This window comes from Vicugna pacos, chromosome 10 (genome assembly GCF_048564905.1).
Source record: "Vicugna pacos chromosome 10, VicPac4, whole genome shotgun sequence".
Lineage (NCBI taxonomy): Eukaryota > Metazoa > Chordata > Mammalia > Artiodactyla > Camelidae > Vicugna > Vicugna pacos.
Window position 1 is genome coordinate 26404686 of NC_132996.1, and position 13540 is coordinate 26418225.

General features: G+C 35.5%; 1 protein-coding gene and 1 non-coding gene across 8 annotated transcripts in view; both read right to left on the reverse strand.

Moving 5' to 3' along the window:
• Positions 1–13540, reverse strand: part of POLD3 (DNA polymerase delta 3, accessory subunit) — a 165518-nt gene that overhangs the window by 20789 nt on the left and 131189 nt on the right. For all 7 annotated transcript variants that reach the window (XM_072969204.1, XM_072969207.1, XM_072969206.1 and 4 more), the window contains 5 exons: positions 11539–11578; positions 10170–10302; positions 5377–5641; positions 3976–4048; positions 862–1027 (listed from right to left, as the gene is read on the reverse strand). In XM_072969204.1, coding sequence (XP_072825305.1) covers positions 862–1027; positions 3976–4048; positions 5377–5641; positions 10170–10302; positions 11539–11578 — 677 coding nt within the window. The remainder of the gene's footprint in view (positions 1–861; positions 1028–3975; positions 4049–5376; positions 5642–10169; positions 10303–11538; positions 11579–13540) is intronic.
• On the reverse strand, positions 4488–4594 carry LOC140699092 (U6 spliceosomal RNA). Its single transcript, XR_012077110.1, has one exon. It is a non-coding gene; the product is annotated as a U6 spliceosomal RNA (small nuclear RNA).

Genomic DNA, 13540 nt, shown 5'->3' on the forward strand with positions numbered 1-13540 from the left:
AGGAATAGAAAAGAACTTTCTGAATCTGGTGAAGGGCATCTATTAAAGACACATAGTTAGCATCCTATTTAGTGGTGAAATATTGAATGCATTCCTGGCAATAATCATCAACAACGAGTGTTGTAATGTAAAATGTCTCATGGGTGGAGACATTTTAATCCATACATATCATGTTCCTAGGAGGTGAGGCCCACTGGACAGAACTCTGACCCTCTGAAACTTCAGCATTTTGCTGATGTTTTCTAATAGAGTAGCCCCAACCTTGCCACAAAAGTCAAGTATTTCTGGGCCTATCAGTGCTGACAGTGTCCTTTAGAATTTCTTTCAACAGACAAATTCCTACCAACTATGAGGTAGTGTCTCAAATTCCTGGATTCATTTTTAACAGCTTGTGTGCGTTTTATTTTCTTTTCTAATTACATTTTACCACTTGAAAAATAAACTCATTGATATAAAAAGAAAACAAAGAACTTTTTCTCTTAAATTTCACTGGAAATAGTAACACCTCATTTGGCAATCTGAAGTGAAAAACAGACACATAGACAGACAATCAGGCACACTTAATGCCATGTCCACAAATATAAAATGAAGTAAAGAAGAAAAGACAATCAATTTAGATCAACGGGGCCCCCAAAACTGGCTTTGGTCTCTAAATCAACTGAATGGGCCGTTTCCACAGTTTTGCTTCACTAGTTAAGCTATGGAGCTTCTCTGTTCATTCTAGTTATATAGCTGTATCCCTAAGGCATTAAGTAGAATTTGATACTCAACTGAAAACTGCCTCCTTACAAATGAGTCCAAACAGACTTTCTCACCCCTAGCAGAGAAACTCTTCCCCAACAAGCAACAAAATTTTCCTACCTTTTTTTTTCCTTCTGCTGCATCTTAACAGGCTCTATTTTTTTGCTAGATTTCTCCAGGCCCACAGGGGCTGCCAGCTTTGGTTCAGTGACAGAGAGTGGAGGTTGCTCCACTTTTTTTTCTTCTTTCACTACTTGTTCTGAATCCAAATTGACTTTAAGTTTATCTATAAATAAAGTATAGCAGATGATATATAACCCCATCATGTAATATTAATCTATCATTCCTTTGACAGTTTACTAAGTGCCACATGATATATTAGAAACAGGGTCTAAAGGAATAAAAAACAGTCCCTATCCTAAAGAGCTCATGGTCTAGTCAAGAGAATATTTCTCCTTTCCAACTACCACTCTAGCTGTAACTGTTTTCATTTCTGCTTCCTCCTAATCCCTCATATCACAGCCCCCAGGCCAAATGACAGTAAAGGCAGAGCTTAGAAAAAATGAATACAACTTTATGAGGTACCAACATTCTCATTTGTTAGATGAGGAAATTAAGAGTCAGAGGGATTAAAAGATGCTTCCCAAGAGTACGCAGCTGACAAATTGTGACAACAGAAAAGCATCTCCTTTTTATACTTAAGAAAATATGAAATATCTTTTTAAATAAAGAAAGATAATAGATGATGACTTTCAAATTTTGTCACCAATGCTGCATTTTTTTAAAAAGATATAAAGCACTATGGTTTTTGTTACTGAGATTTAATTCACATATCATAAAATTTACCCTTTTACAGTGTACAATTCAGTGGTTTTTAATTGCAACAACACCACTATCCAATTTTAGAATATTTTCATCACCCTCAAAAGAAACCCTGTACCCATTAGCGTCATTCCCCAATCCATCCCTTAATAACCACTAATATACTTTCTGTCTCTATAGATTTACCTATTCTGAAAATTTTTATATAAATGCAGTCATACAACCTGTGGCCTTTTGTGTCTGGCTTCTTTCATTCTGTGTAACGTTCAAGGTTCATCTATGTTGTAGCATATATCAGTAATTTATTCCTTTTTATAGCTGGATAATATTCCATCAGAAAGATATACCACATATTATTTATCCATTTATCAGATGATGGACCTTTCTGGTTAAGAGTACTGCTATGTATGTTTGTGTACAAGTTTTTGTGTGGATATACAGTTTTAATTCACTTGAATAGATACTTTGGAGTCAAAGTGCTGGGTGACTATGTTTAATTTTTTGAAGCACTGCCACAATGTTTTTCAAAGTGAGCACACCATTTTACATTCCCCACAACAACGTATGAGGGTTCAATTTCTCCACATCCTTGCCAACACTTGTTATTACCCAGCATTAAGTTTTAAATGGTTCAGGTCCCACAATCAACTCTCTTCATCCAACCCTCAAGCTTCATTTTTGTTGCAATGATCTTGTTATGTGTCAAACATAATAAAAACATTCATAATTTTAATTTAAACACTCAGTCTTGAAAAAAAATTTGTTAAATAAATCAGCTTTGTAAGCCGTTCTTTGAATTAGTTGAATATTTCATTCTTTATTTTATCCAGGTTTTCCTCCTCCCCCTATTACATTCTATCGTAACATTCTGTTATTCTCTGCCTTGCAATTATAATCATTAACTATTTTTTCTGTATTTATTTGTCTGTCTATTTCAGTAGGATATAGGGCCATAAGGGCATTTTCTCCATGGTATCACTAGTGCATAATAGTGTGAAGCACGAAGTAGGTGCTCAATAAATATTTGCTAAACACATTAATAAATAAATGTATACTTCTGTTTGGCTTTTACAATTTGCAAACAGTCACATCTTTAAGTATTTAGAAATAATAATAATTATTTTAAAATTCATTGTTTTTTAAGGTTATATATACATAAAAAGAGAAACAACAAATAAACATGTGGGCCTCATCAAAGTTGCCAAGAAACCACACAATCTGACTACATATAGTGGACTAATACCAGCCATGCAGCATGATCTATTTTCACAGAAGTAGGGAGTCCTCCTACACACCATGCCTGCAATATAATCGTGCTTCCCAATAATCTGAAAGTAGCAAATTTTAAATATTTTTTCAGAACATAAAAATGTTCCCTGATAGCTTTTATGGCAAATAAAAAAACTATTACCCTAACCTGTCCTATACCAATTTGAACATCACAGAAAAGCAGATTTCTGACTTATTTTGCTTGCGTAGGCATGTGACAAAATGCTTCCCACAAAATCTTTGTAAAATTGATGCTCCAAGAAGTGTGTCATAATTACCCTGCAACTCCTGCATTCTTCCTTGTATTCTGGCCACATACTCTCAGGGAATGTGTACTTGATATGAGAAATATGGAAATATGTGATTATTAGTTCTTTATGGAAGAATTCTTTTTTTTTTTCCTTTTTTAAAATTTGCTTTCTTTTTTATTGAAGTATAGTCAGTTTACAATGTTATGTCAGTTTCTGGTGTACAGCATGATGTTCTCTAGTCATACATATACAATCATACATTCATTTTCATATTCTTTTTCTATACGAAAGAATTCTTATCTAAATTTTTTTTAAATAAAGGAGATCTGCTTCCCCAAAAAGTAAATGCTTTTAAATGGCCATTACCACTTGGGCCCTTCTAATTCATACTGAGGTCTAGTTCACTACTATAAGTAATCTGCAAAAATAACTAAAGAAAGGCAAAAAATTTGTTTTTGTAGCCCCTTGGGAAATAGAGTTAACAATGGTCACACCAGGCAAACTGACCCAAACAGCATCCAATATATTAACCCCAACAATACACTGCTTAACCAGGCAGCCTCACTCTTATTTTAATCACCCACTTTTAAAAACCCTACAAAACAAATGTTTAATTCTCTTTTCAAGGCATGAAGTAAAAATGAGAATACGCAAACTACCCTCCAAGAGATCTAAACTGAGCTCAGCTCACCTTGTAAAATCCACTGTCCCAGTTGGTTATGTTCAGCAGTTTATAGGTCAGTAGACCGTAAATTTATGTTAAGATGCAGGAATGCTACTTGGTAGTGTGTTAAATGGGTAAAAACTGGACAAAGTAGCTTTCACCTCAGATATAACAAGTGATTATATTAAAATTCATGTATTAGTCAAAAGAAGGTAAGAACATACTTACTCATAGCAGCTTTTCCAAAAAAATTGCTTATCATATTCCCTTTCCCTGGTGCCTTGTTGCCTGCCGAAGATGCCTAAAAGCATGGAAAAGAAAATATACATGATTTTTTTCCTCTAGTGTTTAGGCTGTTCTTCAAGTCACGGTCTCTTCCACAAAAATCTCTTCAACAGCAGAGCACACTATCATGATCGTACAGTCTCTACAGTATCATGCCAAAATGTGTAGGTGTTAGATACAAGAACAAATCCAGACCAGACAATACCTGGAGTAAATCTCCAAAGCTTAGTTCCTCATAGTTCTTATAAAATTATTATCCATGAATGCACCTAAACTTTTCTTGAGTATGTTTAAAAACTACTTAGCTTGACAGAATTAAAACAGACCAGAAGCAGTATACAATCAGGAAAGACCTCCAAAACATTACATTTGTAACCACTGTAAGTGGAACGGAATGCTGGCTCCACCACTTAGAGCAATATGACATCCAGGCATATTACTTTTTTTTTTTTTTTTTAAATATGGAACGCTTCACGAATTTGCGTGTCATCCTTGCGCAGGGGCCATGCTAATCTTCTCTGTATCGTTCCAATTTTAGTATATGTGCTGCCGAAGCGAGCACCAGGCATATTACTTAACAAATATAAGCTTCAGTTTCACCACATACAAAATGGAGACGATAATATCTCCCTCACAGAACTGATTAGAGGATTTAAACAAAGATCAAACTATTGGCACACAGAAGTCCTATAGATGCCAGTGTCTTCTGTCTACCTCTCCTCTCCTCTCCTCTCCCAAAGTGGAAGCTTTAAAAAGACAACGAAAGTAATGATACTAGTGACAATAATTATGCTTTCTAGATTATTGTTAATAGTTATCTTAATGAGACTTTTCTTAAGTCAATGCCCAGATCAATGTGTTTTAAGTCAATGTTCAGATGACTGAACAATAAAAAAAACTAAGGAAAGTGAATGAAGGAAAACAACAAGAATTCATAAAATAGAATGAGAATGTTAAATATACTAGGAAGGCAGGCATACATGGCAAACCCCAGAATGTAAGATGTTGCCAAATGACATACTGCTAATATGCAATTCTTTGTAGTTTACAGTTTCAAGATGTTCTCACATGCATTATTTCAATTGGGTCTCACAACAATCCTGTCATGTGTACAGGGCAAGCATTACATTTTACAGGAGAATCTGAAGCTTGGTGAGAAGTATTATCAAAAGAAAAAGGACTACTTACAGTGAGAGTATCAAGAATTAAAGGATTTAAACTAAACTAGAAAAATCAGAACTAAATATCAGAACCTTGTGAATTAAACTACTACCACTGGAATTATGAAGTCCCTTTCTAGTTACCTACTCTGGACAGTAAAAGCATATCTTAAAGAAGACTTACATTTATGACCTCTTTAGCCTCTGTTTTGGTTTCCTTGTTGGTATCTTGGGTTTTAGAAGCAGCTTTAGCAGCAAACATGCCCATAATTCCTTTGGGCTGTTGGGAACTCTGTTTGGGGACAGGTGGGCCATGACCATTGGTGGTCAACTCATTATTGGCTTGTGTCTCAGGTGATACTGGAAGATCTGACTGCTCAAACTTTTCAGAAGATGAGGATTCAGCAGGAGCTCTAGGGACTGCAGCTGCACACTGGATGGCACTAAACCTGAGGACAGATAGGTCACATTAAATTAATGTCAACTTCAAGCCGTACTTTCAAACTCTTGCTTCTTCCACACAATACTTTCTGACCCTAAAACTATAAAATTAGGAAATTTTAGAACCAGAATGGATTTGAGAAATTATTTTATGCAACAAGTGCTGGAGAAAAGTGAGTGAATTGTCCTAGGTTATACAACTCATTAGTAATAGAACTAAAATTGGAAGGTGTCTTCTACCATACCATATGAAAATTTAAAGTTAAATTTTAAAGTTTAAAATTTAAAGTTAGTAATTTCACTATCCTTGGTAAACCAAATGGTTATCTCTTGTTTTTAAAGACCTTCACCTTATAGGGCTTGATATACTATAAATATTGACTGAATCAAAATTAAGAGTTTTAAATATTAACATTTCCTGGCAACTCTCCCAGCCAGAATGGATCATGCTTGAAAATATGGAAGCAGCTGGGAACAGAGCTACTGGCTCCTATAACCTGTGGTCCTTTACAGTCATTTGTTAATAATAATTTCTAGTAATCTCAACTAACAGCCCCAGACAAGTATGCCCATAGCCAAGTGAAGAAATTTGTAACAAACTTCATAGCATATTAAAGGGAACATTCATCTCTTCTTTAATCATTGTAGATGTGCCTATTTCACAAAACTCCATAATGTAATGTTCTATACTGTGAATGGGTAACCGATTCAGCCTTCTCAAATGGCTGTAGTTTGCTTTAGTTTTCCAACATTTCCTAACAAAGAACAGCATTTTATTTCCCCCAGTCTTTTGCTTTTTGGGGTAGTTGAGAGCTCCTTGAAGGTTAAGGGTATTATTATTCATGTTTCGTATTTCAAGTACCCAGTACAAGACCTGGCACATAGAAATACAGGTTGAATGACAGATTATTTAAGTCACTGAAAGATTATTTTAAGTCAACTTGGGGTGGGAAAAGATGGAGGTTAAGAAACTATGTGGTGATAGCAATTATATTAGAGATTAATCATGTACAGCTTCAAGATTAACTGCTAGAATAACTGGCCTAAGAAAAAAATCCCTGATAAAATCACTTGATTTCAGAAGTAACTTTAGGCTGAGCAGCCCCAGGCTAGAGCCCACAGCTCCAAAAACATTCTACTGATTTATTATGGTCCACATAGAAAGCCCCACATTAACACAAATAGTTTGTGCATCAGAATTCAGAACAGACGGAAATCATTTCCTTTCACCCACCAGTCTTCCTCTCTGGCCTTGCAAGGCTTCCATGTACAAGGAAAAGAGCAATGTTTTATTTCATTGACAACATCTCAAGTTGGCCCTAAGACAACTCTTTCTCCTTTTGGTCTACATTCCACACCTTAGGGTCAGGACCAGGAACTGGCAATGGGGAAGAGACCAAGTTAGGCTGGGAACATGTCTGAGAGAAGAATCTGCTCAATCCTAAAATTTCAGCTTTTTTCCTGTCACAACACTTCTTAAAACACATGAAACAATGAGTCAGATCTCAGCTGGCCTGTAATTCTCAGGACTAAACACAAACTTCTTTATTAGAGATAAATTTTTCACATTTCTACAGAGGATATTTTAAGTATTTAAGAAAAGGTTTATTAAAGGGCTTCCTACTATCACATTTCTACTTGCCATGTTTATTGGTGGTCCCTATGCAAATTTCATTTTGGAGTTTTCAGTCAATTTTATTTTTGTTTGCTTACGTGCTAGATACAACAGAGTTGATTTTTAGAGCTTGACATGCCACAACTAGATTTTAAAACAGACTATTTCTTAAATCTAATAATTAATTTACATAAACATATCAGGGTGTTGATATTTTCTTATAATCCTTCCCTAAAAGACAAAAGACATAAATTATTACTCTTTAGCTGTATAATTATACTTGTGTATTTAATAAATATTGGTATGCCTATTACCTTCAAGGTTTTGAGCTATAGAAAGAAAAGAACTAATGTCTATCATTAATTCACTCAACAATTATTTACTAAATGCTTATCATTTGCCAGGCACCATTTTGGTATATAGCGGTTAACAAAATAGACACAATCCTATTTTAACGGAACTTACAGAAATTATTTTTGGCAATTCTATTTCTATTTCTCCTCAAGGGCCCAGCTCTATCAGTTATTCCATCTCCCTCAGTATCTTCAACTATTTCCTCTTTTGCGGCTCTTTCCTAGTAATACAAGTTCAAGGCATTCTCAACTTTAAAAATGTATTCATCATCCCTTATTTTCAATTCCTTTGTAGCAGGTTACCTCCCTTTTCTCTCCATTTTACTGTCAAATTTTCTGGAAAGTTCTCTGTATTTGCTGTGTCACTTCCTTACATCCCATCTCCTCAGTTGACCAGAATGAGGTCACTCCACTGAAAATGCTCTTACCATGGCCATCACTTTTCAGTTCCTATTTTACTTAGCTTCTCAGCAAGGTTTGAACTGTCATTCAGTCCCTCCTTCTGGAAACTCTTTCCTTAGTTTTAAGAACTTCTTATGCTCTCATGATTTTCCTCTTACCTCTGGCTGCTCCTTTTTCTGCCCATTGCTTAAAAAATGGCTGCCACTTAAATAGTGCTTACTGTGTGCTAAGCACTGTTCTAAATGCTTTACATATATTAATTCAATTGTCTACAACCCTGAAATCGATACTATCGTTAGTTTAATTTTACTGACAAGGAAACTGAAGCAGAGAGGTTAATTTCCCCAAGGTTATCCTGCTAGTACTTGTGGCTAGAGTTTTACTTTCTGCCCTTCTTTTATTCTATACATTCTCTCTGAATGATTGTATCTATTGCTGTAGCCCAATTAATCGCCTATTCTCTCTGATTCCAAAATCTCTACCTTTACCCCAGATTTTTCTCCTTAGCTCTAGACTCACCTATCTATTGCAATGGACATCTCCACTTGGACTCCCCACAGGGTACTCAAATTCAACATGTCCAAACCCAATTCATCATTTTTCCCTCTCTCCCAAAGCCTGCTCCTCCTCATATACTCCCATTCTTAGCAATGGTACCAATACCCATCCAGCAATTCAAGCCAGAAACATGGCCATCATCCTTAACACCATCAACACCTCCTTCCGCCAACCATGGCCCCACCATACACATTCTCCTGGTCTCTAACCACTACCATACCATCCAGTTTTTGATGGTATGACTCTAACCTCTGTACTTCTCCATCCACAACACCATTACTGTACTTTAGATAACTGTCATCTCCACCCTGAATAACTGCAACATACCTCCTTCCTGATGGCCTTGCCATCAGATTACTCCCTTCAGATCTGTTTTCACTACTGCAGCCAAAGTGATCTTTCTGTAATGCAATTCTGATCATTTCAATCATCTATTTCAAAATCTTCAGTGGCTCCCCTGTGCCCCTGTAATAAAGTCTGAATTCCTTATCCCAGTAATCAAATCATAGTCTGATTCCTTGTATCATTATTTCCTGCCCCTCACTTTAAGTTCCAGCCATAGAAAACTATGTGGTTCTGCACAAGCACCATGTTTTCTCTCAACCCTGGTCTTCCTCTCCCACTTTCCTCTGACTACTTCTACTACGACTTCAGGCCTCAACTTAGATGTTCTGTTCAAGAAGCCACCTCTGTCTTGCCCCCTCACTCCACAACCAAAAAGGCAGGGTTGCGGGGAGGATGAGTGCCCCCTACAACATCCTCCCACCCTATTACTCCCATTGTAGTACTGTCACACTATACTGTAATTGGCCCCCATAGGACCATCAGTTTCATAAGCAGGTACTGGGCCACATCGACTCTATAGTATGTGGCACATCACACATACTCATCAGATCTTTGTTGAATTAATTCAAATTATTATCCTTAGTACCTGTCAAAGTAGTAGGTGTTCAATATATGTCTGGGGATCTGGTGTGAACCCTCTATACAATCTCACAAAGTAGACATTACTATATCCAATTTAAAGATGAAGAAACCAAAGCTCAAAACAGTTTAAATAACTTGTCCAAAGCCACCAGGCCATTAAACAACAAAAGCCACAACTCAAGCCCATGACCATCAATTTCCAAAACCAACGTGCATTATTATAGTCCATCTTCTCCCTGTGCTGTGAAAGATACAAAAAAACAAGACCCAATCCTGGCTGTGGAAGATCAACTGATTCTGGATGGAAGGTAGAGGGATATCAAATTAGGAATAGTTTTTTGAAGGACAACATTTGAACTGGTTCTTGAAGGATGAGTAGGATTTAGACAAGCAAAGACTAGAGTAAAGGAGTAAAGAGGGGGCACCACAAACATTTCTGTTGGTAATGACAGGATAAATACATGAGAAAGAGATTTATGGGGAGTCCACTGGGGTTTTCAATATGGGTTGTGGCTGCTATTTTTCACCTTATGATGTACTAATAAAACCAGGCATGTGTCTTACTGCAAGATAAATGGGGTTTTACTAGACTTGGCGTTCACTCTTAAGAGGCAGCCACTGTATAAACATCTTACAAAACCAATTCGTAAAGAAGCCCACAAGGAACATTAAGGAGCTCACTTGCTGCAGTTCTGCAAGTTGCTTTTAAGGATGTCATAGTCGGTATTGAACAGAGGCCCACTGTCCTTTAGCATGGCTTTCTGGATGCTGTACACATGTATGCTGGCAGTCACAGCTAGTTTGGACTTCACTGCTACAAGTCAACAGGAAAAGCAGTCTGTTAATACACAAACTTCATAGCATGGTGGTGACTTTAACAAGAAACCCTGCTGCATTAAAACCATTTGTAATTTGTGGTAATCCCAAAAGCTCTAAAAGGCCAAACAGTCATATATATAGAATAATATCAACTCTTCTGTCTGTGACAAGGACATTATGAAAGGTAGGTGGTGAGTCAGTTTTAAGTACAGTACCTGTGAGGATATCACTCATCCAGTGGACACTCAGTAAATATTAATGAATGATTGATCATACTATGATGTGTGTGTTTTTTCTTTTTTTTTTCAGTCAGGGAAGAATCTTATACTAGCATATAATTGAGGAATAAGTAATTTCTGAGAAGTCTCACTTACGTAATTCAATTTTAGTTTACAAAAAAAAACTATATATAACAAAAATACTATAAACCAGATAAGTCTGCAGAGAAAAAACACAAAAGAACATCTTAAGAACAAATTTTAGGTTCCATGAAGAAAGGGACTAACACCTAACTTGTTCCAAGTCTCCAGTGCCTAGTACAAAGATTGACACAGAATAGATACTCATTATGTATCTACTGGACGAATAAATCTACCATTGTCAGAATTCAGAAAGAAAATATTGGACATTTCTACTATCTTGAATACCTTAAAGTTAATTTGTAAGAAAAAGACTCCACTGGTGGGCATCTATATACAAAGTACAACAGTGCAGGTTTTGTCTTAAGACATAATCCAAGATCACATGGACCCTGACTGTTCAAAATTCCTTTGAATTGGGTAATAAAAAATAAAACAGTAGCATTAACAGTCTTGAAATGGATAAACAAATTTAATTTAGAAGTCATACTAAGTCTTATTGACTTTAAAAAGCATTCTTCAATATTCTTCAAAAAATTATTATGGAACACAACGCAATATTTAGAGAACACTGTCTTTTTACAGTTGATGGGATGTTCCTTATGTATTCATAAAAGGTTTTACATGTTTGTCATGAGTTTTGAAATCCCGTGGTAAAAGTGCTTTATAAATGTTAGCAGCTATTGGCCTTGAAAATAGGAAGTTAGTATAGTACCATATTTTAACATGTTTCAGAAACTACTAATAAAAGGAATATATGGCTCTTCAGTAAAACAGCTAAATACATGAGACGTTAGTGGCAGATTTTTTTTTTATTGTACCTACACTGATGCCTTAAGAGGAAAAGCTTGCTAAGTTGCTAAAATACTTGCCTTCTAATTTATCTTCTCTCACTACTGCAACCTTGTGGCACTGTAAGGAAATAACACTTTATTAGTATTTAAAGTAATACAACTTGCAGTTTTAAAGTTTCCTTGCCAATAATTCAATTGTACTTGGATATAAAATTAGAAACATTAGGTACCCCTAAAAATATACTTTACAGTTTAATAGTTACACTCATTTTTAACTTGCTTACTTTAAAACTTCTCAATCAGGTAAGGAAAGTGAGAGAGTACAGTAATACAAAAAACCCCCATAAAAACCAAACCAAACCAAAAAAAAAAACAAAAACAAAACCACAGCATCTCAAATTAGTGTGAGGAAAAGAGGACTTTTTAGTAAGTGATGTTATGAGATTACTGTATAATCACATGGAACCAGATAAAAATTGGATCAATCTCTCACACTATACAATAAAATAAATTCTAAATCCATAAGAGATCTAAACATAAAGAATGAAACCAGATATGCAAAAGAAAAAAATATGGGTGAATTCTTCCATAGCTAATATAATCTGAGAATGAGGAAAAATTCAGAGGTAACTGAAATAATCCATAAAAACTAACAAATCATTTTTGGATGACAAAAAACTTAAGTAAAAAGACAAAAGTAAGTGGGAAAACTATCTGCAACCTACATCACAAAGAGTTAATATGTAGCTTCTAAAATAGAGGAAACAAAGACTAACAATCCTTTGGAAAATAGGCAAGAGGTATGAAGAGCAGCTAATAGAGGAGAAATGCTGATGACCCTGAAACAGGACCACACATGCTGTGCAGAAACAGGCGCTCTCATATGTTGCTGGTAGGAATGAAGAATGGAGAAGTATTTAGCAATACCCAGTGAAGTTCATATACATCTGACTTCTAGGAACATAACCCTAAAACACAGGCAAAAATATACAAAATAAATATACACTGCAGCACTAAATGTAATAAGCAAAGACTGTAAATAACTCAAATTAACTACCAATAAGAGACTACTGAATAAACTAAGGTATACCTATCAATGTAGGATCATGTGGCTGTAATAAGGGATGAGAAATATATCTGTAACTGCCATGGAGTGATGCTCCAGATCTACTGTAGGTTAAAAAAAAAAAAAGTACAAAATAGAGTGTAAAGAATGAAAACTTCTATCTGGGAAAAGAAGGATAATATAAACACATATTTGCTTATATTAAAAAAATACAACAATAAGAACAATTGAAGGACAACACAAAACTAATAAAAAGTTACCTATAAGAGAAAGGAGGGAACCTAAAAACTGAAAGTAAGGGGAAAAACTGAATTTAATTAGATACTGAGTTGGTGGCTTAACTACAGAGCGAAATTATTTCAAGTGATCCTAAAACACAGGCTGATTGTACATCCCTAGTAGATATAGCCTACAGACAAAAAGAACTGCAAAGAGATCTTAAGCTGTTTTCAGTAGTCATATTGTTAGTAAAAGTATTGGTTTTGCTTTTCTAAATCTCATATATTTGGCTAAAGCAACCACATATTAATGTTAATGTTAGGAACCACCAAAGTTTACAACATAAGAAAAAAAGAGCAATTTAAAAGTAAGTTTTTAAAAAGTATAACTGTAAATTTGAACTGGGAATATTAGTATATCTTCATAACACATATTCTCTTAAAAAAAACCCCAAGCATTCTTAAAAATGTCATGTTCTATAAAATTGTACATGAAAATTACAAAGCTTATGAGAAAAACCAACATTAGGAACTAATCACTCAAACCTATGTAACTTTGTAACAGGAGCCCTAGAAACAATAATTGGCACCCTCAGGAGAAAATATGGCAGCCCAGACAGTTCAGCGTGACTAAATGCTACCTTAGGGAGTATTAGAGAAATGCATAAAAACAACACGTGGAAGTGCCACTGCTAAAACAACACAGACCAGAGTGGAGCTCTGAATCAGTGGGTCCCTGTTAAGAGAGTAAGTTCAGCATCCAGAAACCCAGACCCTGGCTGGGGGCAAGCCCTTT